The 27,846-nt window shown below is 47.7% G+C and overlaps 1 protein-coding gene across 4 annotated transcripts in view; it reads left to right on the forward strand.

Moving 5' to 3' along the window:
• Positions 1-27,534, forward strand: part of RBM19 (RNA binding motif protein 19) — a 101,253-nt gene extending 73,719 nt beyond the window's left edge. The window contains exons 24-25 of one of the 4 annotated variants that reach the window (XM_061602878.1): positions 11,385-11,493; positions 26,127-27,534. In XM_061602878.1, the coding sequence (XP_061458862.1) occupies positions 11,385-11,470 (86 nt within the window). In that variant the 3' untranslated portion in view covers positions 11,471-11,493; positions 26,127-27,534. Of the gene's footprint in view, positions 1-11,384; positions 11,494-22,608; positions 25,364-26,126 lie in introns of those variants that run through there. The other 3 variants (XM_061602877.1, XM_061602879.1, XM_061602876.1) reach the window with 3 other exon arrangements.
• The last annotated feature ends 312 nt before the right edge of the window (positions 27,535-27,846 follow it).

The raw sequence follows: 27,846 nt of genomic DNA on the forward strand, positions 1-27,846 counted from the left end.
ATGCTTGTGGAGATGTTTTTTGGGAGGGGAAGAATCTGACAGGAAAGCCGAGTGGAGGAGAGAGCGAGAGCCGCTGGCTGTGTGCTATTCATCCCGAGGGCATTTTGAACAGCAGGCCTACAGCAGAGAGAGGCTTTCAGCCCCAGTTTCCCGGCTGTGGTACCTGGGAACTCAATAGACAGAGCATAATGGTGCTGGAGGTATCGGCTCCTGGAAATCTTTGTTTGCTGTTCTCTCGGGTCAGAAGAAATGGGTTTTAATATTTAGCTACATGCTCGGATCTGTGTTTCCTCCTCCCCCCCCCCCCCGCTGGTCCTTTTGTTGCTAGCAAACCACTCCATGCAGAGGGTCAGTGCACTTATCCGCTCACCTTGGAGCATTGTGCTTGGCTGCGGCCTCTGCAGTTGGTAGCCTGCCACTGTCCCTGAATGGCCAGCTCTCAGGAGCAAGAAAGGAGCCACACCTGAACTGCTGAAAAATTGTCTTTTTCTGTTGGCATAGCAGTCTGTGGAGCTGCAGCTCTTTTCTCCCAAGATTTATGTATATCCGGGGGAAAGAAACTTTTTTCATCCCAAGGACCCCGTTGCCACACAGGCAGCCCTTCCGGCAGGAGGGCTTCTGAGTGGTGGCTCCCCACTTGTGGAATGCCTTCCCAAGGAGACACACCTGACACCATCACTATCTTTTTTTTTTTATTCACACAGGCCTTTGGAGCTCCATTCCCTGTTTGTTTTCAGGCGTGGATGAGTTGGATCTTGTTTTTTTATGTACTTGGTGAACATTTTTGGAAGTTTTATTGTTTTTATATCTGTTTTTAATGTTTGTATGTCACTTTGAGCTTCATTTTTGGGGGAAAGGTAAATACTACTACTAATACTAACAACAATAATAATAACAATAACAAAACAACAACAATAATAATATAAGAAGAAGAAGAAGAGGGCCCTACTGCACTAGCTCAAAGGTTCATTTAGTCCAGAATCCTCTTTCCATCCCTGACCAAGCAAATGCCTCTAGGAAGCTCACAAACAGGGTTTAAACCACAGGCAGGGAATCTTTTTCTTACAAAGGGCCACATTTCCATCTGGGCAGCGTTCCGGGGGCCACATGCCAATGGTGACCGGGTCCAGAGGCAAAAAGCAGGCAGAGCAATGAGTATAAAGTTTTACTTTTGTCCAGTCATTTGTTAGTTTATTTATTTCCATTATTTGTAGAGGTCTTTTCACCATCGATGGCCACAAAGCAGTTTTGCACCACCATCTGTGAAACAATCCATCAATCAAATGTTTATAAAAGCGTTCCTTTGCTGTTCTCACCATAGCCAGCCCGGTGCCCCAGTGAGAAGCCCGCAAGCCGAACCTGAGCGCAACAGCTGTCTCCCCACTTGTGATTCCCAGTAAATGGTATACTGTCTCCGACAGTGGAAGTAGAATGTGGCTCGTAGCCATTGATAGGTTTATCCTCTGTGAATTTGGCTCACCCCCTTAAGAACCAAAGAAGATCTTTGCCGGTTCCGGCCCAAGGAGACCCTTCTACTCCAGCATCCAGTTCTCACCGTGGCCAGCCAGATGCCCCCATGGGAAGCCCACGAGCACAACCTGAGCAAGGCCCGCTTTGAAGATTGAGCCACAGTTGCTTGTGGTGCCCCCAAGCCGAGCAGCCGCAGTCCTTTGGGCTAACTGAAGCTCTCTCTCTCTGCTTCCAATCTGGTTTGCTGCTTGTGAGACGTTGTAGAGCGCAGCGGCCCTTGCTTTGCCAACGTCAGCTCTCAAGGCCCTCAGCTCCCTCCCCCCCTCCTTCCTCCCCCCCCCTCTTGGAGGCTTGTTTTAGAAATATTTCCAAGTGAGTCAGTAATAATCCTGTGCACACTTCTCCCCTCCCGGGAGCTGCGATTTGTGCAGAGGAGGTGCCTGCTCCCAATCTTGCTAAATTATTATTGACTTGTGTTCTGTGCGCTCCACAAACATTTCACTCAGCCGTCACCAGCAGGGCCGGCGATCTCCTGCCAGGGGTAACTTGGGAGGCCAGCTGCGCAAGGCCGCATTTCCTGCTCTTCCCCATCGATCAAAGAATTAAACTGACAGAAGGGAAATTTTCAGCCCCGGCTGCGGGCTGGGATGGGGGAAAGCGAGCGCGCCTTGGACTGAGGTGGGGGGATGTATTGCAAATAGAAAGCTTGGGAGGTTGTGAGGGTCCGTAGAGGGGGGGTGTTCTCCATCTCATGTGTCAAGCACTGAAAAGATGCAAGCAAATTTAGTGTTTTATCCGAACTGGGGGGGGGGGTTGTGGGTGGCACATTCAGTTCACAAGACTGTATTTTTTCCCAGCACTTGGTAATTTCCATCCAAGCAGCTATTAGCATAAATGTAATCAAAGATTTTCCCCCTCCCAAATATTTAAGAGTGCCCACTGCGAAGAGAAGGCTACCTTTTTGTTTTGTGATGAGCTCAATTTCCTTAAAAATTATGGTCCAATAAGATACTACCTTTGGATATTTGCAAATTTATTTATTTATTTACATCCCGCTCTTCCTCCCAAGGGGAGCTCAGGGCAGCAAACAAGTGATAAAACACTAAAATCATCTTTTAAAAAATATATATGGTATATAATAAAACTCTGTTCATAGGGTTTTCGTGGTAAGAGGTATTCAGAGGTGGTTTACCATTGCCCTCCTCTGAGTTTGGATGCATCTTAGTCTGGTGTCTCAGCTTTGATGATTCCGCCTTGGGTGCCCCTGCTAGGAGTCTAGCCTCTTGGTCTAGACTCCTGAAGGCATTGCTCTCAGCTTCTTTGACACTCTCAAACCCACTCACCACGTTAACGTGTGCAGTCGAGAATGAGGACATTGAACTTGTCAAGGATTATCAATACCTTGGCACAGTCATTAACCAAAATGGAGAGAATAGTCAAGAAATCAGAAGAAGGCTAGGACTGGGGAGGGCAGCTGTGAGAGAACTAGAAAACGTCCCCAAATGCAAAGATGTATCACTGAACACTAAAGTCAGAATCATTCAGACCATGGCATTCCCGATCTCTGTGTATGGATGTGAAAGTTGGACAGTGAAAAAAGCTGATAAGAGAAAAATCAACTCATTTGAAATGTGGTGTTGGAAAAGAGCTTTGTGCATACCATGGACCGCGAAAAAGTCAAATAACTGGATGTTAGAACAAATGAAACCAGAACTAGAAGCTAAAATGATGAAACTGAGGTTATCATACTTTAGACACATAATGAGAAGACATGATTCACTAGAAAAGACAATACTGCTGGGGAAAACAGAAGGGAATAGAAAAAGAGGAAGGCCAAACAAGAGCTGGATTGATTCCACAAAGGAAGCCACAGACCTGAAGTTACAAGATCTGAACAGGGTGGTCCATGACAGATGCTCTTGGAGGTCGCTGATTCACAGGGTCGCCATAAGTCGTAATTGACTTGAAGGCACATAACAACAACAATATATTTAGAACAAGACACCTTTAGAAACATCTTGAGAACAAAAAAATCTTTAAAAATATCTGAAAAACACAACATCTTTAAAGTCAGAATCATTCAGACCGTGGCATTCCCGATCTCTATGTATGGATGTGAAAGTTGGACAGTGAAAAAAGCGGATAAGAGAAAAATCAACTCATTTGAAATGTGGTGGTGGAGGAGAGCTTTGTGCATACCATGGACCGCGAAAAAGACAAATAACTGGGTGTTAGAACAAATTAAACCAGAACTAGAAGCTAAAATGATGAAATGAAGGTTATCATACTGTAGACACATCATAAGAAGACATGATTCACTAGAAAAGACAATAATGCTGGGAAAAACAGAAGCAGAAAAAAGTAGAAAAAGAAATAGAAAAGAGTAGAAAAAGAGGAAGACCAAATAAGAAGGCACATAACAACAATATATTAAAAACAAGACACCTTTAGAAACATCTTGAGAACAAAAGGATCTTTAAAAATGTCTGGAAAACACATCTTTAAACACATCTTAAAGACAATTCCAATACAGATGCAGACTGGGATAAGGTGTCTACTTAAAAGGCTTGTTGGAAGGAGATATTCAGCAGGCAATGAAAAGACAACAGAGATGGTATGAGGCACATCTCTCTAGGAGAGCATTCCACATTTGAGGAGCCACCACTGAGAAGGCCGGATCTCAAGTTGTCACCCTCTGCACCTCCTTCACAGGGGGCACACAAAGAAGGGTCTCAGATGATGAACATAGGGCCCAGATTGGCTCATGCAGGGAGAGGCGTGATGTACACCCCCCCCATGCCTGCTGTTGTGGGCATGCCCCAGCAGAGTTAGATACCATATGTGAATCCATTTCAATGAGCACTCCCTGGCTACTGCAGAGATGTCATCCATCTCTTGTCACATGGATGCTGTTGAGATACTGATTGTTGCAAACAAGAAAAAGAAAAAAACTAAGGAATGGAGAAAAAACAGTGGAACAGTACTCCACCCCTGAAATCTTTGGATAAAGGGTGGTTAAAAAAATATTCGAAATATCTTCCCCCTTTTTTAAAAAAAATTGCCTTTAAACAAACCTCCCCAAAGAATGCAAGGTAACATCAGCATCCAATCAAATCAATAGGACATGTTTAATCACCGACTGCAAAAGGCTGTATCGAAGCACAAGCCTCCTAGAGGCTCTTCTAGGCCTGGCCACCAAGAGCCAGCCTTGATCAAAATAGGCCTTGCGACGCTTCCCAAAACTCTGATCCAAGGGGAGAAAGTTAGAAAACAGGAAGATGAGACAGCAGACGAATCAGATCGTTGGTCCATCTAGCTCAGTATCGTCCACACTGGTTCTCTAGAGTTTCAAGCAGGGACATCCCAAACCCTGCTGGGAGATGGAATTGGGGATTGACATTGGGACCTTCTGCATGCAAAGCAGGTGCTCTGCCACTGAGCTCCAGCCTTTGTTGTAATCAGCCTTATTTAAACAACTGCTCATGCAAAGGTGAAAGAGGCAGTTTCAACAGCCGAGGCGTAGTTCCCAGGCTATGGTCTGAAGGTACATGAGGACAGCACCCTGCTGAAGTTAAGCAGGGTCAGCTCTGGTAAGTGCCTGGATGGGAGACTGCTTGGGAACCATATGTAAGCTGCCTTGGGACTCTATCATGAAAAGAAAGGCGGGGTATAAATGCAATAAATAAAGAAATAAATAGCTCCTCAAATGTAGGAACCATACAAAGCGGCTTTACACTGAGGCAGACCATTGCCTCAGTATCGCCCACGCTGAATGGTAGCGGCTGTCCAGGGTTTTGGACAAAGACATTTCCTAGCCCTAACTGAAGAGGAATTGAACTGGAGACTTGTGCGTGCAAGGCAGGCGTTCTGCCACTGAGCCACGGTCGTGGTGTGCAGGCGGACTCACGTGCAAGCAAACATAGCTAGACTCTCTGCAACTTAGGAAGCTGCCTTATACCAAGTGAGACCCAGTGATCCATCTAGCTCAGTGTTGTTTACACTGACTGGCAGCAGCTCTCCAGGACTTCAGAGCAGGAGTTTCTCCCAACCCTGCCTGGAGACACCAGGGATGCAATGAAGGTAGATGCTCTGCCTTCCACCATAAGGGTGAAGTGCCCTCTCCCTCCCAGAATTTGCCTTTGTTCACTGAGGGTTTTATGGATTAAAGAAACCTGGGCCGTGTGTAAATTTTGGGGGGGGGGTCCAAAAGCAGAATACCAAACCTGCAATTTTATGCAAATTGTGGATCTCTCTGCCTGTTTTGAATAATGCATGCTCCTTTTACTAGCCGTAGAGAGGAGGGAAGAAATCTCTGCAGGAGTTCTGAACTTCAGGCACATTGCAAACATTGCAAGATAGCGCTGGCTGATGCTCACTCTTCCTGGTGGGGCAGAAAGCAAGAAGGCCCACTGAGCCAATGAGAGACAGAATCATCCCTTGGACTAGAGGGCTATAGGTTCCCCGTTCCCCTCTGCACCTCTTAAGCTGAATAGAAAGTGTTCCTGCTGGGCTCCACCCCTAGATAAACCAAAAGCATCCTGACTCTGCCCCAGATCCACCAAAAAACCTTCCAGGCCCCACCCCCCCAATCAGATTTTTATTTTAGAGAGAGTGTTGGGAAGTCAAGAGAAGAAGCGAATGCGTGCAAAGGTGACACAATCTTGCCTCAGCCTCGAAACGGGCATGGGCGTCTGTCTCCGACTGACGCCTTTTCCGGCTCTCAGTTCTGACTCTCGGACAAAGTGGCGTCAAGTCGTCGGTGGGTTGGGAGGCGTCCCTGTCAGTTTTCCCCCATACCCTCCCCACCTGCTCCTGCCTTTTCCATCTCCTGCAACATTCATGAAAATACAACTTCGTGCTGGCATTCTGTCAAGGAATTAATTGGGGGGAAAAAAATAAAATCATTAGATGGGAGGGGGACTCCAGAAATGCAAAACTGTTTGGTCGAGGACAGAGTGAGGAAGCACCGCTTTTGTCAGGTTAATTTCTCCTGTATTGATGTTTTGTGGCATTTGCTTGTTGTTTGTCTTCCGAAGCAGCTGTAATGCTAGAACAAAATGCAGCAGCTTGTTCTGCGTGTTTATTTTACACCCTCTCCCCGAGTCCTGCAAGTACATTTATTTGTTTGCTTGAGATGGGTGTTTTGATGGCTGAGATCGGGCTTTGAACAGCTGTTGCCCACATGGAGAGCTGCTTTCTAAAATGAGGAGGAAGTACTGAAGGATCGGGATTTTTTCCCCCCAGTGTTTTGCAGGAAATGTTCATAGGGAGCTTCCATAATTCTTTTTTTTTTTTTTTTGAGTTTTGGAAATAATAAATGAGATATCTATATGAAAATGTGTACGGGTTTTTGTTCTTTTAAAAACTCTTATTTTGTGAGCCAGACTGACTTTTCCCCCATCCTGCTCATTAACACCTAAGACTGGTTGAGCTGATGTGAGGTCACTGAATGTTGATGAACATTCTTCTGCAGGGGAAGGGTCAGTCACAGAATGTTGGCAAAGCATGCAAGAAGCTCTGAATCGCTTCCAGGGGTGAGGAGCCTGTCATGGGGCCTAGGGACAGGAAGAAGCTCTGAGCTGTTGGAAGAGAAGAGGCGTAAAGAAAAACCTTCTGAGAAGCTAACAGAAGGGGAGACAGAGTAAGCTGTAGTCTGGGGAGCCAAGACTTCAGGGAAGATTAGGTGGAGGGCAACAAGCAGAGGGGACAAGGTGAGGGCAGGAGGCACTTAGAAGAAAAGAGAGGAGGCATCTAAAGGGCAAAGAAGTAAGAAATTCCAGATTAGAAATCTGTAGGTAAGGAAGTGGAGTAGGTGGTCTGAAATCTCCTTACATAATGTAAGATAACCAGCCAGAACTTTGGCTAGGAAAGTTGGTTGTTATCTAGAATATGTTTCAGCCAGAGCAGTGAATGGGGGGACCTGCAACCCTCTGGATGTTGTTGGACTCCAACTCCCATCAGCCCCAGGCAACATGGCCAATAGTCAGGGATGATGGGAGTTGTAGTACAACAGAGCCAGAAGGGCCACAGGTTCCCTATGCCTAGTCTAGAGAGCACTTAATTACCCTTTGTGGGGGGGGGTCCTAGATTGCCATACCAAGAGCGTGGTGGTGGTATGAATGGCTCTTGTTCATGTGTAGGGTCTTCAACAGGGGTTCCCAAACTGTGACCTGTGGACCACCAGTGGTCTGTGAGCTTCATTCAGGTGGCCCGCGGCGTGTCGGCAAAAATACAATTGAAAATCATGCAGCATCTACCACCTTGTGTTGCAGAAAAGGCATTGGGTGGTCCACCAAGACCCTCACCGGTTTTCAAGTGGTCCATGGGGGGGACGTATGGGAGCCACTGGGCTAGGCTATTTCTCCTCTTTCCCTTTTGCATCATAACCTGAATGGCTCATAAACTCCTTCCTCAGTTTCTCCGCAGGCAAATGGGAATGATGGGAGGTCACCCGTTCAGAAAAGTGTGTGAAACTGGCAAAACATTTCAAGTTCGTAACAGCAAGCAGATGCACATTCCCACCCTACATCTCTCTGCGGACCTGTCCTTGTAGAAGACTAAGAAACTTCAGCTGGTCCAAAATGCAACAGTCAGATTATTGGGGTTCCATTTAGATCTTGTATAACCCCCCTCCCCATTGTAAAACAGCTACATTGGTGTCCAGTTCATTTCTGGGTCAATTCAAGGTGCTCACTTTAGCATTTAAAGCCCTAAACAGCCCTTCATTCCTGAAAACACGCCTCCTTCCCTACAGACCCCCTCGGGTGTTGAGATCAGCAGAGGGGGCCCTCTTCATAGTTCCACCACATTCAGAAGTTTGGGGGACAATGGCCCAGGAGAGGGCATTCTCTGTGGCATCCCCTAAGTTGTGGAATTCCCTCCTCACCAAGGTGGGCCTGGCACCTTCTCTAGACAGCTTTCAAAGTTTGCTGAAGATGCACCTTTTTACCGTGACCTTTTGAATACTTGAGATGCGCATTTTTAGGACCCACCTAAAATTGTAAATTTGTTTTATACTGTTTTTAATGTTGTGCTTTAAATTGTTGTGACCCGCCCTGGGACCTTAGGGTGAAGGGTGGATAAATGATGACGATAGGGTGAAGGGCGGGAAAATGATTATCCTGATTATTATGATCACGATGATGATAATTGCTTTCTGACGGGGTGCTTCTGTGGAACCTGCAAGCCATGCAGATGAGGCGAAAACCCAGGAGTTCACAGCCACGAGAATGTGATCAGAAAGAAAGCACCGTGCAAGGACATAAGGAGAGCCTGCTGGGTCAGGCCAATGGCCCATCCAGTCCAGCATGCTGTTCTCAAAGTCGCCAACCAGGTGCCCACTATGGGAAGCCCACAAGCAGGACCCGAGTGCAACAGCCCTCTCCACTCCTGAAGTGTCCAGGAGCTGGTATTCAGAAGCATACTGCCTCCGACGTGGGAGGTAAAACATAGCTTTATCCTCCATGAATTTGTGGAGTTGTGAACACCACAGTTGCCGGGGAGAACCGGGAGGACAACGTTGGTGCCCGTGTGTTCTGTTTGTGGGCACCTTGGTGGCATCTGGTTGACCAGGATACTGGACCCGAGGGGCCTCTGGCCTCATCCAGCATGGTAGCCATTCTTACATTCTTAATCGCAGCCACCACGTCTTGCCTGGAAGGTGGCCACATTTGGACAGCGCCTGCGACGGCAGCATCTGTTACTGCCTTGAGGGTGTTTGTTATCGCCAGCCGGAGTGGCCTGGCGGAGAGAGCCTCAGCAGGAAGGGATCAGCCGCGGCGACCCTTCTGTCTCAGTTCCTGCAGTGTCACTGAGCCTCACTGCCATCCGAAGCCGGGGAGGAGGGTCTACTCTGCCGTGATTAGAGCGCTCACTTGCTAGGCATTTGCTGCGTCTGCTTGCGCGCACCCCTGGCTTCCCACCACCATTAGCCGTTGCTGCGCTCTCGTTACCTCACTGCGGGTTCAGTTTCCAACTGCCAAGTTGCACCAACATCGCCTTGTCACTACTGAGGAAAAGTGATTGCTGATAGGTTTGGGGGGGGAGAGAGAGAGAGAGAAAGCAATTGCGTGTGCATTCTGGGGACTCTTGTTGGAGAGAAATGTACTGGGAAGAAGCTGCTGAGTGGCAGCTGCTAGGTGCCAGGATAAGTCTGTTGATTGCTACTAGCCACAATGGCTATGGTCTGTCTCCGCTCTTGGATGCAGTAGGTCTCTGAATGCCAGGTGCTGTGCCACTCAGGTCCTGATTTTGGCCTCCCCATTGCGCCATCGGGTTGACCACTGTGAGAACAGGATGCTGGACTAGATGGGCCTCTTGGCCTGATTCAGCTGTGGGGCTCTTCTATATCTTCACCCCACCTTGCAATGACTGGCCTGAGATTTTATTTATTTATTTATTCATTCAATCATTCCATTTCTAGATCACCCATTGACCAGAGTCCTCTGGGTCATTCACAAAAATTTAGTAAAATGCACTCATAAGATGCAATCGATACAACGGTCTCAATGCAAGTGACATGAAAACTCAGAACCCAGGATAAAATAACATCACAAAATCTGGTTGGTGGCTGGCTTACAACATCCAAATAATAAAAACATGGGCTGTCAGTCCGTCAGGATGTTTTCCTGCAGGAGTCCCGCTAACTTGAATAAAATCTCGCTGTGTTTCTTCATAGACTTGGGGCCCATCTGAACTGTACATTTACAGCGGTATTGTGCCACTTAAAATAGTTGTCGTTTCCCCCAAAGAATCCTGGGAACTGTAATTTGTAAAGGATGCTGAGAGTTGTTAGGAGACCCCTGTTCATCTACAATCTCCAGAATGGTTTAACAGTCAATCCCTCTTCCCCCTGGCAACTCTGGGAATTGTAGCTTTGTGAATGATTTAAATGTGTAGTGTAGATTGGGCGATATAGATATTAGCAGTGGAAGCTTCCTTATACTGACTAAGGTCATTGATCCATAAACCTAGCACTGCCAACAATAGCAGTGGCTCTCCAAGGTTTCAGGTAGGGGACTTTTGCAGTCCTACCTTGAGATGCTAGGAATTGTACCTGAGACCTTTTGCACGCACTTGGTCTACAGCCCTCCCCCACTGATCTCCACTGATCTTCCACTGTTCAGGTAGCAAGTGATGCTCCCTCTCTCCGCCTGAGACTTTGGAGCGCCACCGTCCGTCAGAGTAGACATTAAGGGAGCCCAGTTGCTGGATCAGGCCAATGGACCGTGTAATGCAGCATCCTGGTTGCACAGAGGCCAACCGGGTGCCCCACTGGGAAGCCCGCAAGGAGGACCCGAGCACAACAGCACTCTCCCCACTTGTGATTCCCAGCAACTGGTATTCAGAGGCCTTCTACCTCCGACAGTGGAGGCTGAGCAGAGCCATCCTGGCTACTTCTGCCCCCATTTTTTAATGAACATTTTGTAACATTTTGTGTAAACCGTTTAAAGAGGTTTTTGTTGATTTAAGCAGGATATAAATCTTGTTAAGTAAATAAATAAAATAAAGCCATGGAATGAAAAGGAATAGAGCTGAAGAGCCTTACCAGGGTGTGACGGCGCTGTGGGTGTGGGGCAGCACAAGTGCAAGAGGTTCTTTGTGCTGATTGGCTGGGAGGGCGTGGCATTACAGCTCCCTTCTTCCCCATCCGCACCCTCAACTTAAGCAGGGTGTAGTAGTTAGAGTGTCAAATGATGACCTGGGAGACCAGGGTTCAAATTCCCGACTCAGCCTTCAAGCTCACTGGGTGACCTTGGGCCAGTCGCCATCTCTCAGCCTGACCTACCTCACTGGGTTGTTGCAAGGATGAAATGGGCAGAACCGTGCACGCCACTTGGAGCTCCTTGGAGGCAAGGTGGGATATAGATGTAATCAACAAATGAACTAAACATTTTGTCTCTTGACCCGTGCAGATTCTCCAACCAAAAAGAAGAAGATGCGGTCAGCTGCCCTAGAAGAAATCCTGGAGAAATTGGAGGATGATGAGGAAGACAGCTAATGCCGCTGCCCCACAACTTCGAGGTACGTGGGAGCATCTTCCTCTGGTTGTCTCCAATTATTATTTATTTATTTTATTATTTATTAAATTTGTTAGTCGCCCATCTGGCCAGTTGTCCAGCCACTCTGGGCGCCGCACAACATAAAAGCATACAGTTCACATTAGAGCCTTAAAATTCCAACAATAACACTAAAATTAACCCACCCCAATGTAGCGCTAAGCTAAAATGTCTTAGCGGTAGACTCTTTGCCCCTTGCCCTACCAGTCCCAGTGGGCACCAGCCACCATTGTATGGCACCTTCGAGTTCGCTATTAGGAGTGAATCCAGTGGAGACTGATCCAGTAGGGCAAACAGGGCAGTGCCCCACCAACCTGCCCTCAGCCAGCCCCTACTAGCCTGCCTTCTTACTTGCAACCACTCCAGGGGGTGGCCTTACCTGCAGCTTCCTCCTCCTCCGAAAGTCTCAGGGTTGCCCTTGTAGAACTCAGCAGGAGAAGGATACAGGGACAAAACTAGAATTGTTTGGTTCCGCCTATCACTGCCTTTGGCTCCACCCACTGTTGGGCCTCCCTGCCTTCCGCCCCACCAGTCCCAGTGAGCACCAACTACCACTGTAGGTGCTGGCCATAGATGAAAAGGATCAAGACGGGCACCCTAGCATATGTATGGCAAAAGTGCTTAGTCCCTCTCTGCCCCAGGCAGCTTTTGTGTCTTCTCTTTCTCCCTCCCCTCCCCATATTGTCTTTCACGGAGGGGTGAACTGCTTGCCAAGCAGGCCCCTATGTGCGCCGCGGCAGCAAGACAAAGGATTAGTGCGAGCCGAGCAGGTAGGCTTTTGCGAACAGAGCGGAGCTCGGTTTCAACATCTAATTCAATTTGTTCTGCTGAGATTGAAATACGAAATGCTTGACAGTCTGATGTTCAGAGGTTGGGAGGAGGGGGCGGCCACGAGGAGGGGGAGGAAGAGATCAGAGAGCTCCTTCTGAAGTTTGCATTTTTATAAAAATTAGTTTAATCCTTTGATTTTTTTTTTCTCTCTCCTGTCCGCAATCCCTTTTGGGTTTGTTTGGGTTTTTCCCGCCTTTCTCAGCCTTAAAGAAGACTTTGATGTTTCCTCCTCACTCCCAGTAATGATGTTTATCTCCTTTTCAGCAGGGTTTGTTTGGAGAGTTTTATTTTGTCTTAATAATGTCAGTTGAAAAGGAATTCCTTTTGATGAATGTTTGCTGCAAGGTCCTCGTGTTGCAATTAGGTTCCTCTGTCAAAAAGACTCAGACCTCCCTGGTATTGGGGATAAATAAATAAATGTTACCTCCTCCCCTGAAATACTCAGATCACACTGAATTTAGCAGAAATTTGCACGTTAATTCATTAATTACACCACAGTGGGGTGCAACTGCATAGTTTTGGCACACACTCGCCCTTCTCGACACAGGGGAAGGGCCCTAGCTCATTGGAAGAGCATCTGCCTTGCATGCAGAAGGTCCCAGGTTCAATCCTCGGCATCTCCAGGTAGGGCTGGGAGAGACTCCCTGCCTAAAAGCCTAGAGAGCTGCTGCCAGTCCGTGTAGACAACACTGAGCTAGGTGGGTCAGGGGTCTAAGTCAGGATAAGGCAGCTTCCCGTGTTTGTCTCTAACCTTCATTCGGGCGAATCAGAGTTCAAGCCCTCAGACAGACAGGATGTGAAGCAGGGCTAGTGAGGGGTGTGGCTTGCGGAGCATTCCAAGGGCCAGATAGAGAGGCCTGGAGGGCCACATTTGGCCCCCGGGGCCTGAGGTTTCCCACACCTGGTTTAAAATGTGTATCTCCTGTACAGCAGGAGCCTGTGATCCTCCAGGGGTTTCTGGACTCCCAACATCCATCAGCCCTAGCTAGCGTAGAAAATGGCCAGGGATCATGGGAGTTGTAGTCTAATGGCACCTGGAGAGGCCACGGGTTCCTGACCCCTGTCATTCAGTGACATAGGAAGCTGTCTTATACCAGGTCAAACTATTTGCCCAGGGAGCCCAGTATTATTTACTCTAGATGTTGTTGGACTACAACTCCCATCAGCCCCAGTCAGCTTGGCCAGTGGTCAGGGATCATGGAGACTGGAGAGCACTGCATCCCCTGTTGATCTTTGCTTTCTCCGCACACGTACACACATCTCAGTAATTTAAGATTTTTCATTATCTATAACAATAATGATAAACCAAGGGTAGCCAGTGAAGGTGCCTTCCAGATGCTTGTTTATTAATTTTATAACACGCCCGTCCTCCCAGAAGGAGCCCAGGGTGGCAAACAAGGACACTAAAAGCACTTCAAAAAATGGAAATGGACTGCCTTCAAGTCAGTCCCAACTTAAGGCGACCCTACAATAGGGTTTTCATGGTAAGCGGTATTCAGAGGTGGTTTACAGTTGTCTTCCTCTGAGGCTGAGAGGCAGTGACTGGCCCAAGGTCACCCAGTGAGCTTCATGGCTGTGTGGGGATTCGGACCCTGGTCTCCCAGGACATCTTAAAATCAAAAGTCTTTGAAACATATTAAAGCAAAACAGCTTTAAAACCATATTAAAAACATATTCAAACAAAGTATCTTAAAAACATATTTGAAAAGCAACTTTGAAAACATCTAAAAACTTAATTGCAGCACAGACGCAGACCGGGATAATGTCTCTACTTAAAAGGCTTGTTGAAAGAGGACAGTCTTCAGTAGGCGCCGAAAAGATAACAGAGGCCATGGCGCCTGTCTAGTATTTAATGGGGAGGTAATTCCAAAGCGTCGGTGCCACAACACTAAAGGTCCACATCCTATGTTGTGTGGAACGGATCTCCTGATAAGATAGGATCTGCAGGAAGCCCTCACCTGTAGAGTACAGTGATCGACTGGGTATGTAAGGGGTAAGACGATCTTTCACATATCCTAGTCCGAAGCTGCATAGGGCTTTGTACAACAAAACCTGCACCTTGAACTTGGTTCGGTAGCTGATGGGCAGCCAGTGTTGTAGTTGAACAACAACTCCTATCATCTGTAGACAGCATTGCCAGCAGTCAGGAATGATGGGCGTTGTAATCCACCAACATCTGGGGGGCACCACATTGGATACCCACAAGATAAACAAGAAGAGAAACAAAGGCAAGAAGGATTATTGCTCAATTCAAATGTTCAAATACCAAGAGATATATCACCCCTTTAGGCTATTCAGAACAAAGGATGCTTCTAATAATTGTATCTCCTCGTTGTTAACGGACTTCTGGAACTATTAAAAACCCTCCCTTCTCTTTGCAGCGAGATAAGCAAGAAGACAAATCCTTGATAGAAAAAGTTAAAAAGAGTTCCAGAAGTGGGCAGGATGTGACAGGGGTCAAGGAGCTGGCGTTTTTTATGTCAGCTGGGCAAGGAATCTGATTATCAGATCACAGCAATTGTTGATTTGTGGAGTAGTACCATGGTAGTCCGAGCCCTCAAGAAAGGCATGCTATGTTTTTCATCCCATGTGAATAAAACTGTGCACGGCATAGAGAAAGTAGACAGAGAAAAAACTTTCCTACCTCTCTCCTAATGCTGGAACTTAGGGACATCCAATGAAGTTGGATCGAAGGTTCAGAACAGACAAAAGAAAGTCCATCTTCTCATCGTGTATGGCTTAACGATGGATGGTTTTAAAAAATTACACACTCATGGAGGATAGGGCTATCAAGAAATCAGAAGAAGGCTAGGACTGGGGAGAGCAGTTATGAGAGAACTAGAAAAGGTCCTCAAATGCAAAGAGGTATCACTGAACACTAAAGTCAGGATCATTCAGACCATGGTATTCCCGATCTCTATGTATGGATGTGAAAGTTGGACAGTGAAAAAAGCGGATAAGAGGAAAATAAACTCATTTGAAATGTGGCGTCCGAGGAGAGCTTTGCGCATACCATGGACTGCGAAAAAGACAAATAATTGGGTGTTAGAACAAATTAAACTAGAACTATCACTAGATGCTAAAATGATGAAACTGAGGTTATCATACTTTGGACACATAATGAGAAGACACGATTCACTAGAGAAGACAACAATGCTAGGAAAAACAGAAAAAAAGAGGAAGGCCAAAGAAGAGCTGGATTGATTCCATAAAGGAAGCCACAGACCTGAACTTACAAGATCTGAACAGGGTGGTTCATGACAGATGCTCTTGGAGGTCGCTGATTCATAGGGTCGCCATAAGTCGTAATCGACTTGAAGGCACATAACAGCAACAACAGGGCTATCGGAAGCTACTAGCCATGATGCCCAGTGTCGGAGGCAGTATTCTTCTGAATACTAGTTTCTGGCAATCAGAAGGGGGGAACATGCTGTTGTGTTCAGATTCTGCTTGTGGGCTTCCCACAGGCATCTGGTTGACCACTCTGGGAATAGGATACTGGACTAGATGGGTGTTTGGTCTGATCCAGCAGGGTTGTTCTTATATTCTTACGGATGACATTATATTTGTGCAAGGTGTTCCTTTTGTCACTCGGTCTCAGCACGTCAGTTGGTTGAGATTTAATGTTGGGGTCCTGGACCCGAAAATCTAATGTAGGCTATAGCAAAATGGTTAAGTCAGGTGGATGATGTCACAGTTTCTTGTTGAAACTCAGTAGTGACATACGAATGTTCTGAGACATATAGGAAGTATGGCTGAAATGCCATGGAATTCCTTTACTGTATAAATGGAGAAATGATGCCATTCTAAGGTATAGCGTTATGAACTGGGGGGGGGGGAATAAGCAAAGCATTCACAACAGCTGTATTTGAAAAGAAGTCTTTGCAGCTATCCAGTGTGGTCCATCGTCAACATTCCTTCTAACAGCGCTGTCAGGTGGCTGAGTGACTATCATTTTAGGAGCAAAATGGGGCCACCCAAAAATAAAAGAGTGGTTTCTACATGCTCGGAGGACTCCAGACGTATGGAGAATTGTGTGAATTTGTAAATTAAGAAAGATTTAGTTTTTTAAAAATCCGAAAACACACCTGACAAGGACCTATGAACTGACGAAAAGGGAAGCAGGCTGCCCCATGGTAGTACACGTTCATTCATTCATTATTAAACTTAGATCCCACCCTTCCAAAGGAGCCCAGGAGGGCAAACATACCAACAAAACAATTTAACAAAAAAAAGAAAAGCATTCTGTTTTTTTTTTAAAAAAAGCATTCTAAAAACACAGATTCTAAAGCACAGTTACAGTTTAAAGCATTCTTTCATCAGTTATCTTCGGGTGCCAGCAACAGTTGCCTTCAGCCGTCAAATGCCTGAGTAAAAAAGGAATGTTTTCAAATTTCTCCTGAAAGTTATTAGTGATAGAGGCAGACGCACCTCCCTGGGGAGGGCACTCCACAAACGGGGGGCCACCACCGAAAAGGCCCTGTCACAGGTCAGCATCTACTAGGCAGCCCTCACCTGCCAATCGTAGGGTCCAGGATGGTTGACACTGGGGAAAGCATTCTTTTAGATGTTTGGATCCCAAGCCATTTAGGGCTTTATATGCTCATATTAACACCTTCAATCCCCGGCGTATGTGAAAACCTGGACGGCTGCTGCCAGTGAGTGTAGACATAGATGGACCAAATGGCCTGACTCAGTATAAGGCCGCTTCCTTCAAGCCTCTGGCTACTTATATTAAGTATCACAGGTGGGGTTAAATATATATATAGGTGTTCAAAGCAAAGCTCCAAAATTGATGCATTCATTCATTCCATTTTAACCAACTTTTAACCCCACCTGTTTTTCAAAAGAAACTCCAAAGTGGCTAGAAAATCCAAATTTCCCAACAATATTACAATCTATAATAATCCCCAATCTAACCCCCTTCTTAAAATCAACAAAACAACCCCCCCCCAAAAAAATGGCAATGGTAAATTCCAAAATGGCCGCTAGAATTAAAACCTCAAAGAGAGCCAAGGTGGTGTAGTGGTTAGAGTGTTGGACTAGGACCTGGGAGAGCAGGGTTCAAATCCCAACTCAGCCATGAAGCCTGCTGGGCCAGTCACAACCTCTTGGCCCATCCTGCCTCGCAGAGTTGGTTGGGGGGATAAAATAGAGAGGGATGGGGCCCAAGTACGCCACCCTGAGCTTCTTGGGAGAAAAAAGGGATATAAATGTATATAATAATGATAAATTACAAAAAATAACCAGCTGTTACCAGCTGACCTCAAAACAGTGTTATAATGGGGCCTGATGCACCTTGCCTGGCAAGACGTTCTGCAGGGTGGGGGCCACTAAAAAAAAGGCCCTGCCCCTGGTTACTGCTAGCTGTGCCTCACGTGGACCCAGAATCTGAAGCTGGTTCTCATATGCCACTCAGACCTTGCAAGGAGCAGTGTGCGGAGAATGGTAGTGCTTCAGTTACCCAGATCTCAAGCAGTGTAAGGCTGCAAAGCAAGGGGCAGGGACCTTTCTCAGGTCATGGGCCGCATTCCCTTCTGGACAACCTTCCGAGGGCCACACGGCAGCAGTAGGCAGGGCCAGAGGCAAAAGTGGGCGGAGCAACACATTTCTTTTTACCGTTGTACGTTTGCCTCGTTTCTACACACCCCTCTCTCTGTCCTCCATCCTCACAAGGAAGAGATGTGATCAGAGTTCGGGAGCACGTTCCAGCCGAATTAAAAAAGCACCCTCCCAGGAGCCAGATAGAGAGGCCAGAAGGGCCGCGTTTGGAACATTGAAAGCTGCCTTATACTGAGTCAGGCCATTGTTCTGTCTAGCTTGGTATTGTCTACACTGACCAGCAGCAGCTCTGCAGCACTGCAGGCAGGGAGTCTCTCCCTGCCCTACCTGGAGATGCTGCTGGGGACGGAACCTGCAACCTTCTGCCTGCAAGGCGGATGCTCTAACACTGAGCTACAGCCCTTCCCCTGAGATGTCCCATCCCTTTTTCCTTTTTTTTTATAAAGATCAACTGATCCCAGAAACAAACCAACCCAGCAGTCGACGCAGATCACCCAAAACTGGTACGATGGGAGTTTAAAAAAGAAAAAAAAAATCAACAAACGTCTAGCTAGGGTGGTCTCTCTTTTTTTCTTCAGTCTGACAAAGTTGTGGGCTGTTCTTCTCCAACAAAAGGAGCAGGAAAGTTTAAACAGGAACTGTATTAATTGGATTACAGGCTGACTGCCTGGGCTTGCAAGGGAGGGATCAGGTGCAGAGAGCGTCCCTTCAGCTCCAAACCTGGCATCAAGTCAGGGAAGCTCCTGCCTCTCTTTGGTGCCAAGTTAGGAGAAGCCGTGGCTGTTTGTCCTGGTGCCTCTGCTCTTCGGGGGAGACGTGGGGTTTAATATCTGCCCTTTTGGGGTGATGGCAGGAACATCTTGCATCCATGTGGTTTAAACACCCCTGCTTGGGATTGCACGGAAGCGATGGAGGGCTTGCATCCCAGAGAACGAACGGGGCCGCCTCCTGTTTTTCCTCTAAATATATTCATTCGGGGAGAGAGAGAGAGAGAGAGAGAGAGCAATGGCGTAGCGGGGAGCTGAGATTTCAGATTTATCCATTCATGAATAATAATCAGGCTGAGTAATTCACAGTAAATGGGTATCCAAATTGGCTAATAAGGAAGGCTTTCACCTCAAACTGAAACCGGGCGAGAGACTGAGGGTATCAACAGACGTTGGCAGTGGCATGTGTGTGTACGCGATGTGACCTGAATCAGTGAAATATGCAAACCAGGGCCGGAGTGCCAGCAAAATAATAGGCATCTCTGTTAGCAGACGGAGGAGAGGGAGCAGGCCTTGGCGGCCTGACAGCTTAGCAGCCTTGGCGGGGGCTTCCTGTTGGCAGCCGCGGCCCTAGTTAACTTCTTCCTGGCTCTCTGTGTCTGCTCGGCCGAGCGACGGCAAAAGCCCGTTCCGACGGAGAAGGTCCCATCTTATGGCTGGAAGAGGGAAATGGAGAGTGTGGGGTTGGTGGATCCCTGGGGGTGAACAGTTGATTCATACAACAGGGAAAGCCTTCCCGGGAAACTTCTCTCCGTTTGCAAAGTCCCTTGGAATAAAGAAGGATGCACGGAGAAGGCCGGCGGCAACTCAGTGATAGAGCATCCGCCCCGCATGCAGAAGGTCCCAGGTTCAATCCCAGGCATCTCCAGATAGGGCTGGGAATGACCTCCCTGCCCGAAACCCTGGAGAGACACTGCCAGTCAGTGTGTAGATAATACTGAGCTATATGGGCTGACTCCGTATAAGGCAGTGTCCAATGTTCCTATGGTAGATTCAGGCCAGCAGGGAGGAGGATGGGGACAAATGTAGAATTTGTTGGCTGTCCTTGCCATTGGCTCTGGCTCCACCTACTGTCGGCCTCCCTGCCTTCCACCCTACCAGCCCCAGTGGGCGCCAGGCACCCCTGGATAATGGTCCCAAATAATGGGAGTTGTAGTCCATCAATTGCTAGAATCTAACACAGGCTCCTCACCCTTGCCTTAAGTCATTTTCAGCCTAAGGCGTACGTTCCCTCCATGGCCAATCTTCACAGCGCCATGTTGGCTACCTTTGATTTATCTCCTTACTACACATTTTCCCCCTAAACAAAAAAAAAAGAAAGAAAGAAAAATCCCAAAGATTTACTTTTGGGATTGGAGAACCCCTTGCCCTAGAGATGCTGCTGTACCTCAACTCCCATCAGCTGTGACCTTTGGCCAGGGAAGCTGGGGCTGATGGGAGTTGGAGTACAGCAACACCTGGAGGACCAGAACTTCCCATCCCACTTTTAGCAGGGAAAGTTTGCCCACCCCACCCCACTCTTCATTTTGCTCACCCTTCCCTGGACTCCTACCAGCTTTGTCGTATTCTGCACCCTTTGAAATACATCTGAGATGGCAGAACATCAGAAGGGTCCTGCTGGGTCAGGCCAGAGTCTCATCCAGTCCAGTTCTCACAGTGGCCAACCAGATCTCCCAACGAGAAGCCCGCAAGCGGGGCCTGAGTGCAAGAGCACTTGCAATTTCCTGCATCTTGTAGCCAGAGGGATATTGCCTCTGACGCTGGAGGTAGAACATACAAAGGGCCCTACAGCTGGCTCATGCCAGTGGCCCACCTAGTCCAGCATCCTGTTCTCTCAGTGGCCAACCAGATCTCCCAGTGGGAACCGCCAAGCACAACCCGACTGCACTTTCCCCACCCGCAGTTCCCAATAAGTGGTACTCATACTGCCAACAACAGGGGCGGTGGCACATAGCTCTTACCGTTGGAAGTTTTTCCTATGGTTTAGCCCAAATCTGCTCCCGTAAATAAGGACCTAAGAAGAGCCCTACAGCTAGATCAGGCCAGCAGACCGTCTCGTCCAGCATCCTGTTCTCACTGTGGCCAGCCGGATGCCTCAAGTGGTACTCGTACCGCCTCCAACAATGGAGGTCAACCAGATGCCCCAATAGGAATCCCGCAAGAAGGACCTGAGTGCAACCGCACCTCTCCCCGCTTGCAATTTCCAGCAACGGGCATTCAGAGGCACACTGACTCCAACAGTGGAGGTGGGAAAGTGCCATCGTGGCTAGCAGCCACGGATAGCCTTATCCCCCATGAATCTGCCTCATCCCCTCTGAAAGCCATCGGAACCGGCACTGCCTCTTGTAGGAGCGAATTCCCCAGAATATGCGCGTATGTCTCTTTGCGTACATGGCGATGGAGGAGAGAGAATTTGCGCTCCCCCGGGCCCTTTGGGATACGTAGGATAGAAATAAATGAATAAGCCTGAGAGAAGTAGTAGTAACTGTATTTGCATGCAGGCATGTGAGATTATTCGTGGGGGGGGAGGCTCCGGGGTGTGTGTGTGCCTTGGACTTAGTTAGAATTCAGCCGCGAGAGCTTTGCTTTCCCTCTGATGGCTGAGCGTGATTGACACTTACAAATTACCCAGCCAAAAGTGTCGAGTCTTTGACCCCTCAGTAACATCTTCGGCAAGCTTGAGATTTGCCCGCATTTTGTCATCTAATTACTACAAATCCCTTGAAAATTCACTGGCTGGTGAATTTTTAATGCAGGGCGCAGTTTTCGGCGTGATGCATCGCCCAGATGGGTTTGCGGTTTCCTCCCCCTTTCTTGCCGACACACACACAAACACTTTAGTCCTTGCTGGGGATGGGGAGTGGGCTCTACTGGATGCCAACAGAACAACACGGGAAGCGGTCTACAACCGAGTCAGACCATTGGTCTACCTAGCCCAGTGTTGCCTACACCGACTGGTAGTGACTCTCCAGGAATTTAGGCAGGGGGTCTTTTCCGGCCCTATCTGGAGACGCCGGGGATTGAACCTGGGACATTCTGCACTCAGAGCAGATGCTCTCCCATGGAGCTATGGCCCTTAAAATGCAACTCAAATCGGCACGAACGTCTGAAGTTGCTTTCTACTGAGTCAGACCATTGGTTCATCTAGCTCAATATCATCTACACAACTGGCAAGGGCTCGCCGGGATTTCTGGCAGGGGTCTGCCCCAGCCCCACATGGAGATGCCAGGGATTGAACCAGGGACCTTCTGCATGCAAAACATCTGCTGCTGAATCCCATAGACTGGATTCACCCCATAGAATGGCTTCACCACCACTACCACCCCTGAAACTTGACCTCTCCATCTCCACCCCTGGCTATCATTTTGCATTTCATTTGTGGACTCCTCTTTGTGTCCACATCTGTGTGTCTGTACAATTGATCTTTCTGCCTGAACTTTCTAATTTGCAGCATTTAAGAACATAGGAAGCTGCCTTATACCGAGTGAGACCTACTGGTCTAACTCATTAATGGCTACACTGGCTGGCAACGTTTTCCGAAACTGACCTGGGACCTCTTGCATGCAAAGCAGATGTTCTCCCACTCCACTTCAGCTCTTTCCCCCAAATAAATATCTAAACAGACATAAGAAGCTGCCTTATGTTGGGTGAGACCGTTGCTATGTATTGCCTGCACTGACTAGCAGCATCTCTCCAGGGTTTCAGATAAAGGTCTCTCCCAGCCCTACCTGGAGATGCTGGGGATGAACCTGGGACCTTCTGCACTGCACTGCTCTTCAGCCCTTGGTTGGAATGCCATAATAGCAGCTGCTTCTTCGGGTCATTCGCTGACGGTCAAGTTGGGCTCTTCAGCGTTCCTCCGCCCTCCCCAGAAGGATCAAACCGCTCGTATTAACTCTCTGTATCTTTTCTTCCACCAGCAGCTCAGAACTGAGCCATGGCCGGCCAAGAGGACAACAAGGGGACATCGGCCCCTTCTAAAAGCCAAGCGGATCACTTCCTTGAACCTCCCCGAAAGGAGAATTCTCAGGACAAGCAGCTAGACAGCAGTGGCACTCCTCACCTCATGTGCCTCCTCCAGGTTTTTTTCTGTCTCCTGGCTGGGCTCGGAGGAGGCCACAGTGCCTCCTATCCCAGGAAGCCACTACCTTGGCTTGAGTACCCGGGAAACGGCTACCAGCAGTTCGGCTTTCGCCTTTCCTTGATCACTTGTACAGTTCTGAAACGATAAGAAAAACATATGTGCACATACCTTTGTGCTAATGAACACATCTGGGTATTAATATCATATAATGCCGCCCTGGACTCCTACTAGGAGGCAGGGCGGGATATAAATTTAATAAATAAATAAAATAACAATAATCTTTCCGTTGTTTCTGCTGTCCGGCTTCTCTGTGTGTTACTCCCAACTATTCCCTGTAGAATTCCCTCCCCTTAAATTAAATAATAGGCGCCATCTGTGTTACCTTCTTGGTGCCTATTGAAGACCTTCCTCTTTCAACAAGCCTTTTCAGTAGAGACCTATCCCAGTCTGTGTAGGAATTGCTTTTTAATATGTTCTTAAACTTTCCTTTTAAAATGTTTTTAATCTTAGATGTTTTGAAAGCTTTTTTTAAGTAACGTTTTTGAAGATGTTTTGTTTTAATGTGTTTTAAAGTTTGTTTTTATGATGTTTTAGTGTTTTTGGTGCTTTTGTTTGCCGCCCTGGGCTGCTGCTGGGAGGAAAGGTGAGATATAAATCTAACAACAACAACAACAACAACAACAACAACAACAACAACAACAACAACAATAATAATAATAATAATAATAATAATAATAAACTAGAATCCCCACTCCCTGCAAGCTTGATCCCTTTCCACATCCCCCTGTATTTGCACCCAAGCATGTGGGTAGCGGAAAAGAGAATCCTGGAAGGGTTGAGGCTACCAGAGTTGGAGTGGGCCCCTGGGTAGATCCCTTCAGTTTTGCCAAAACAGGGGCAGAGAAATACACCCAGAGGGAGGCAAGGCATAGGAACATCAGAAGAGCCTTGTTGGATCAAGCCAGTGGCCCCTCTAGTCCAAAATCCTGTTCTCACAGTGGCCAACCAGATACTCCAACAGGCAGCCCACGAGCAGATCCTGAGTGCAACAGCGCTGTCCCCATTTGCAATTCCCTGCAACTGATATTCAGAGGCATACTCTCTCCTACTTTGGAGGTAGAACGTTGTAGAAGACGCCTGCTGGATTGGGCCAGAAGACCCATCTAGTCCAGCATCCTGTTCTCACAGTGGCCAACCAGATGCCCTGATGGGAAGCCCGTGAGCAGGACCGACGCACAAGAGCACCCTCCCCTTCTGTGGTTTCCAGCAAGTAGTATACTGCCTCCAACAGGGGAGGTAGAACACCGCCAGCCAGGTTAATAACCAAGCCAGCCAAGATGAACCAGAAAGCAAGAAGCGGCAACAGAGCAGCCATCAAGCTACTGAGAAATACCTGGAGTATAGCTGGAGAGCCAGACCAATCTGTCTGTGGCCCAAGCAAAACACCCAAGCACGGTCAGGAAATGTGTGTAGCTAGGACAGAAGGAGCCAAAGGTCTGTGTGCTATGGTAAAGCCTAGTGTGTAGAACCATCCCTATCTATCTATCTATCTGTCTATCTATCTATCTGTCTATACATGCACACACACACACACACACGAGTGATCTTGAGTTGCTCACTACAAGGGGCACTAGACTCCTGGTTCAACCTGGGCCTCTCTGCAGCGGTGGGGGACCTTAGGCCCTCCATATGTTGCTGTACTACAACTCCCATCAGCCCCAGCAAGCATGACCAATGGCCAGGTATTAGGGGAGTTGTAGTTCAGCAACATCTGGAGGGCCAAAGGGTCCCCACACCTGGCCTGTATTCCATCAGCAGGTTGCTGTCCTTGGCTTGACAGGGGCAGAATATCAACTGAATTTTTTTTAAAAAAAGCTTCCTATTTCCAAAAGGGGCAAAAGGATATCCTTTTCATCTCTTGCCGTAAGGTGGTTTGGCCTAAATGCAAATTTAGATTGCCTGGGAAGGAAAGACGTTTGCGTAGAAGAGTTTTTCCTTCCCTTCTGAAAGGAAGTTCTCTTTTCCTTCCCCACCGCACGGGATCAGTCCCTGGGTGATCTGCTTGGCCATCAGTGCTAACTGAACTTCGGGGGGGTAGAGCTGGGGTAGAAATTCTACAGTAGGGCCCCACTCATGTGGCAGGTTACGTTCCAGACCCTCGCCTAAAAGCGAAACCTGCCGAAAAGCGGAATAAAATGGCACCCAATGCCCGAAAAACGCTGTAAAAGCGGAACAAGTGCCGTATGAGCGGGGCCTGACTCTAACTGAAAGCCGCCATATTGGCGGAACACCGAAAAGCGGGGCCCTGCTGTATTCAGTTTGCATGGAAAGGCGAAGCTCCCTAATTCATCCTTTCCAAAACAATATGTGAACCAAAACAAAGCCATCCTTTGCACTTCTCTGAATTTTGCAAAGCAGCTCTCCAGCCAAATAACATGTACAAAAATGTATATACACGAGCGTACAGCGTGGATCAAAATGCAGATATGCATTCCCTCCCCTTGAATATTAGGCAGGTGCCATCCCTGCTATCTTTTCGGCGCCTTTTGAAGACTTTCCTCTTTCAACAAAACTTTTAGGTTGAGATCTATCCCAGTCTGCGTCTGTGTCAGAATTGCTTAATATGTTTTTTAATAATGTTTTTAACCCTTTTTTAAGGTTGTTTTTTAAAATGTTTTTAATGCTGTTTTGTCGTAATGTATTTTAAGATCTGTTTTTATGATGTTTTAAAGTGTTTTAGTGCTTTGTTTACTGCCCTGGGCTCCTGTTGGGAGGAAGGGCGGGATACAAATTAAATAAATAAATAAGTTAGTGAAAATCGCACACAAAAATGCATCCTGAGCTTATTAGGCAACGTTGCATTACAAAAAGGTGTGCGTTAGGAAAAAGCTGCACTAAACTCCTGATGAGTGTTCATGAGGACTTTCTTCTTTTTAATTGCAACTGATGTCGAAAAGTGGAGACCTGAAAATGGGAAACTGCAGTGGGCAGGTTTGCCCATCCCTACGTAGGAGCAGGGGGTGGCTTTTGCGGTAGAAAGTCACTTCAGGCTTCTTGGCTAGAGCCCAGCAAATGAGGGGTGCCCTCCGCTCCTTGCACTGTCAGGAGAGGAGGAGAGCTTGCTACCCGTCTGATAGTGCCTTTTGAGACAGAGAGAGGCTGGAAGAGGAGTGGGCTGTGCGTACCCACTTGGACGCCTTTCGAATCCACTTACTGCATCCAGAGGCGTGCAATCGGCAACTCTCACTGGCCCCAACAAAGCCAGCTGCATCTCATTCCCACCTCCGCCTTGTGGTGCCAGTGGGGGATTTTCTCCTTGAAAGATTCACTCCTCCACCTCCTTTTTTTTTAAAGGAGAAGAAGGGGGGATGTGCATGGACATCCTCACACGGGCTTGTCCAGGCAGCTTTTGCGGCCCGAGAATTAAGCGAGGAGATCATTTCTTCGGGAGGTGCGAATGTTCATTGTCGGTTCCCTGGCGCTGCAGAAGGAGTCAGATGGAAGCATCTCACAGGGAGTTGAAAATCCATCCAGGAGGATCCTTGGGAGTTTTTATCTGGCCTGCCTTGGAAAGGTCAAACACAGGGGTGACCAGCCCCCAAAATTGGTGTGGGTACCAAACATCATCTACGGCCATACTACCCTGAACACTCCTGATGTTGTCTGATCTCGGAAGCTAAGCAGGGTCAGGCCTGGTTAGTACTTGGATGGAAGACCACCCGGGAATATATATAAAGATTAATAGGGTCACCGTAAGTTGTAATCGACTTGAAGGCACATAACAACAAAGCCAAACATTATAGAATATGCTGGGGGAGGGGTGGAATTCACTTACACTTCCTCATCTAGGCTGAGAGCCAATTTACCCTTTATTTGGGGGGGATCTTTGGCCTTCCAGATGTCGTTTGACTGCAACTCCCATCACCTCTGCTCATTGGCCGTGCTGGCCGGGGCTGATGGGACTCAGAGTTCAGCAACAGCTTGAGGACCAACGGTTCCCCGCGCCTGCTGTTGGGCTTCTGGTCCAGCCCTTTGCTGGATGCAGGAAATCCTGAGCTAGAACAGCCCCAGCAGATGGTGGCCCGGTCTCTTGTGAGCCTCCATCTCCCATCATTTCCAACTTTGCCAGCTGAGGCTGTTGAAAGATGGGAGTCCTGCAACATCTGGAGGGCTGCAGCTTTCCCACCTGTGCCCTAGCCCATTGCCTTCATTGCCAAATTTCTCCTACTGTTAAGTGTCTCCCAATATTCGGAAACTTCAGCTGGTGCAGAATGCTGCGGCCAGAGTTCTTACTTGGACTAAAAAATCTGACCATATAACACCTGCCCTGGCCCAACTGCACTGGCTACCAATATGTTTCCGGGCCAGATTCAAAGTGTTGGTTCTTACCTATAAAGCCCTTAACGGCATCGGACCGCAATACCTGGTGGAACGCCTCTCCCGCTATGTACCTACCCATTCGCTACGCTCGACGTCGAAGGCCCTTCTCCGGGTTCCAACTCACAGGGAGGCACAGAGAGCAATAACTAGATCTAGGGCCTTCTCAGTGGTGGCCCCCGAATTATGGAACGCCCTCCCTGACGAGATACGCCTGGCGCCTTCTTTGTTATCTTTTCGGTGCCAGGTAAAGACCTACCTCTTTGCCCAGGCATTTTAATCTTAATTTTAATTGTAATTGTAATCTTATTTTAATCTTTGTCTTCACCTTGCTTTTAAAATGTTTTTATAGTTGTATTGTACCCTCATTCACCTGTATTTTAATGTGGTTTTATTCTGTTGTACACCACCCTGAGAGCTTGTCGCTAAAGGGCGGTCTAAAAGTACAATAAATAAATAAATAAAATAAAAAATATTCAGCTGAAATCGACCTTCCTCTCCCTTAAGCCCATTCATTCCAGGCCTGCCCTCTGCAGGAGCTGTGAACAAGCCCTTTGAAGAGTGTGGTCTTCTCCTGGCTATGCGCACTGAATTCCTTCAGCCTTTCCCAGCAGGACTTGCTTTCCGTACGTCTGAGGCCGTTCCCGATCGTGGCATCCGGGCTATAGAATGCCCTTCCCTCGCAGACTTGGTGGGT

The sequence above is a fragment of the Rhineura floridana genome, chromosome 19 (assembly GCF_030035675.1).
Source record: "Rhineura floridana isolate rRhiFlo1 chromosome 19, rRhiFlo1.hap2, whole genome shotgun sequence".
Lineage (NCBI taxonomy): Eukaryota > Metazoa > Chordata > Lepidosauria > Squamata > Rhineuridae > Rhineura > Rhineura floridana.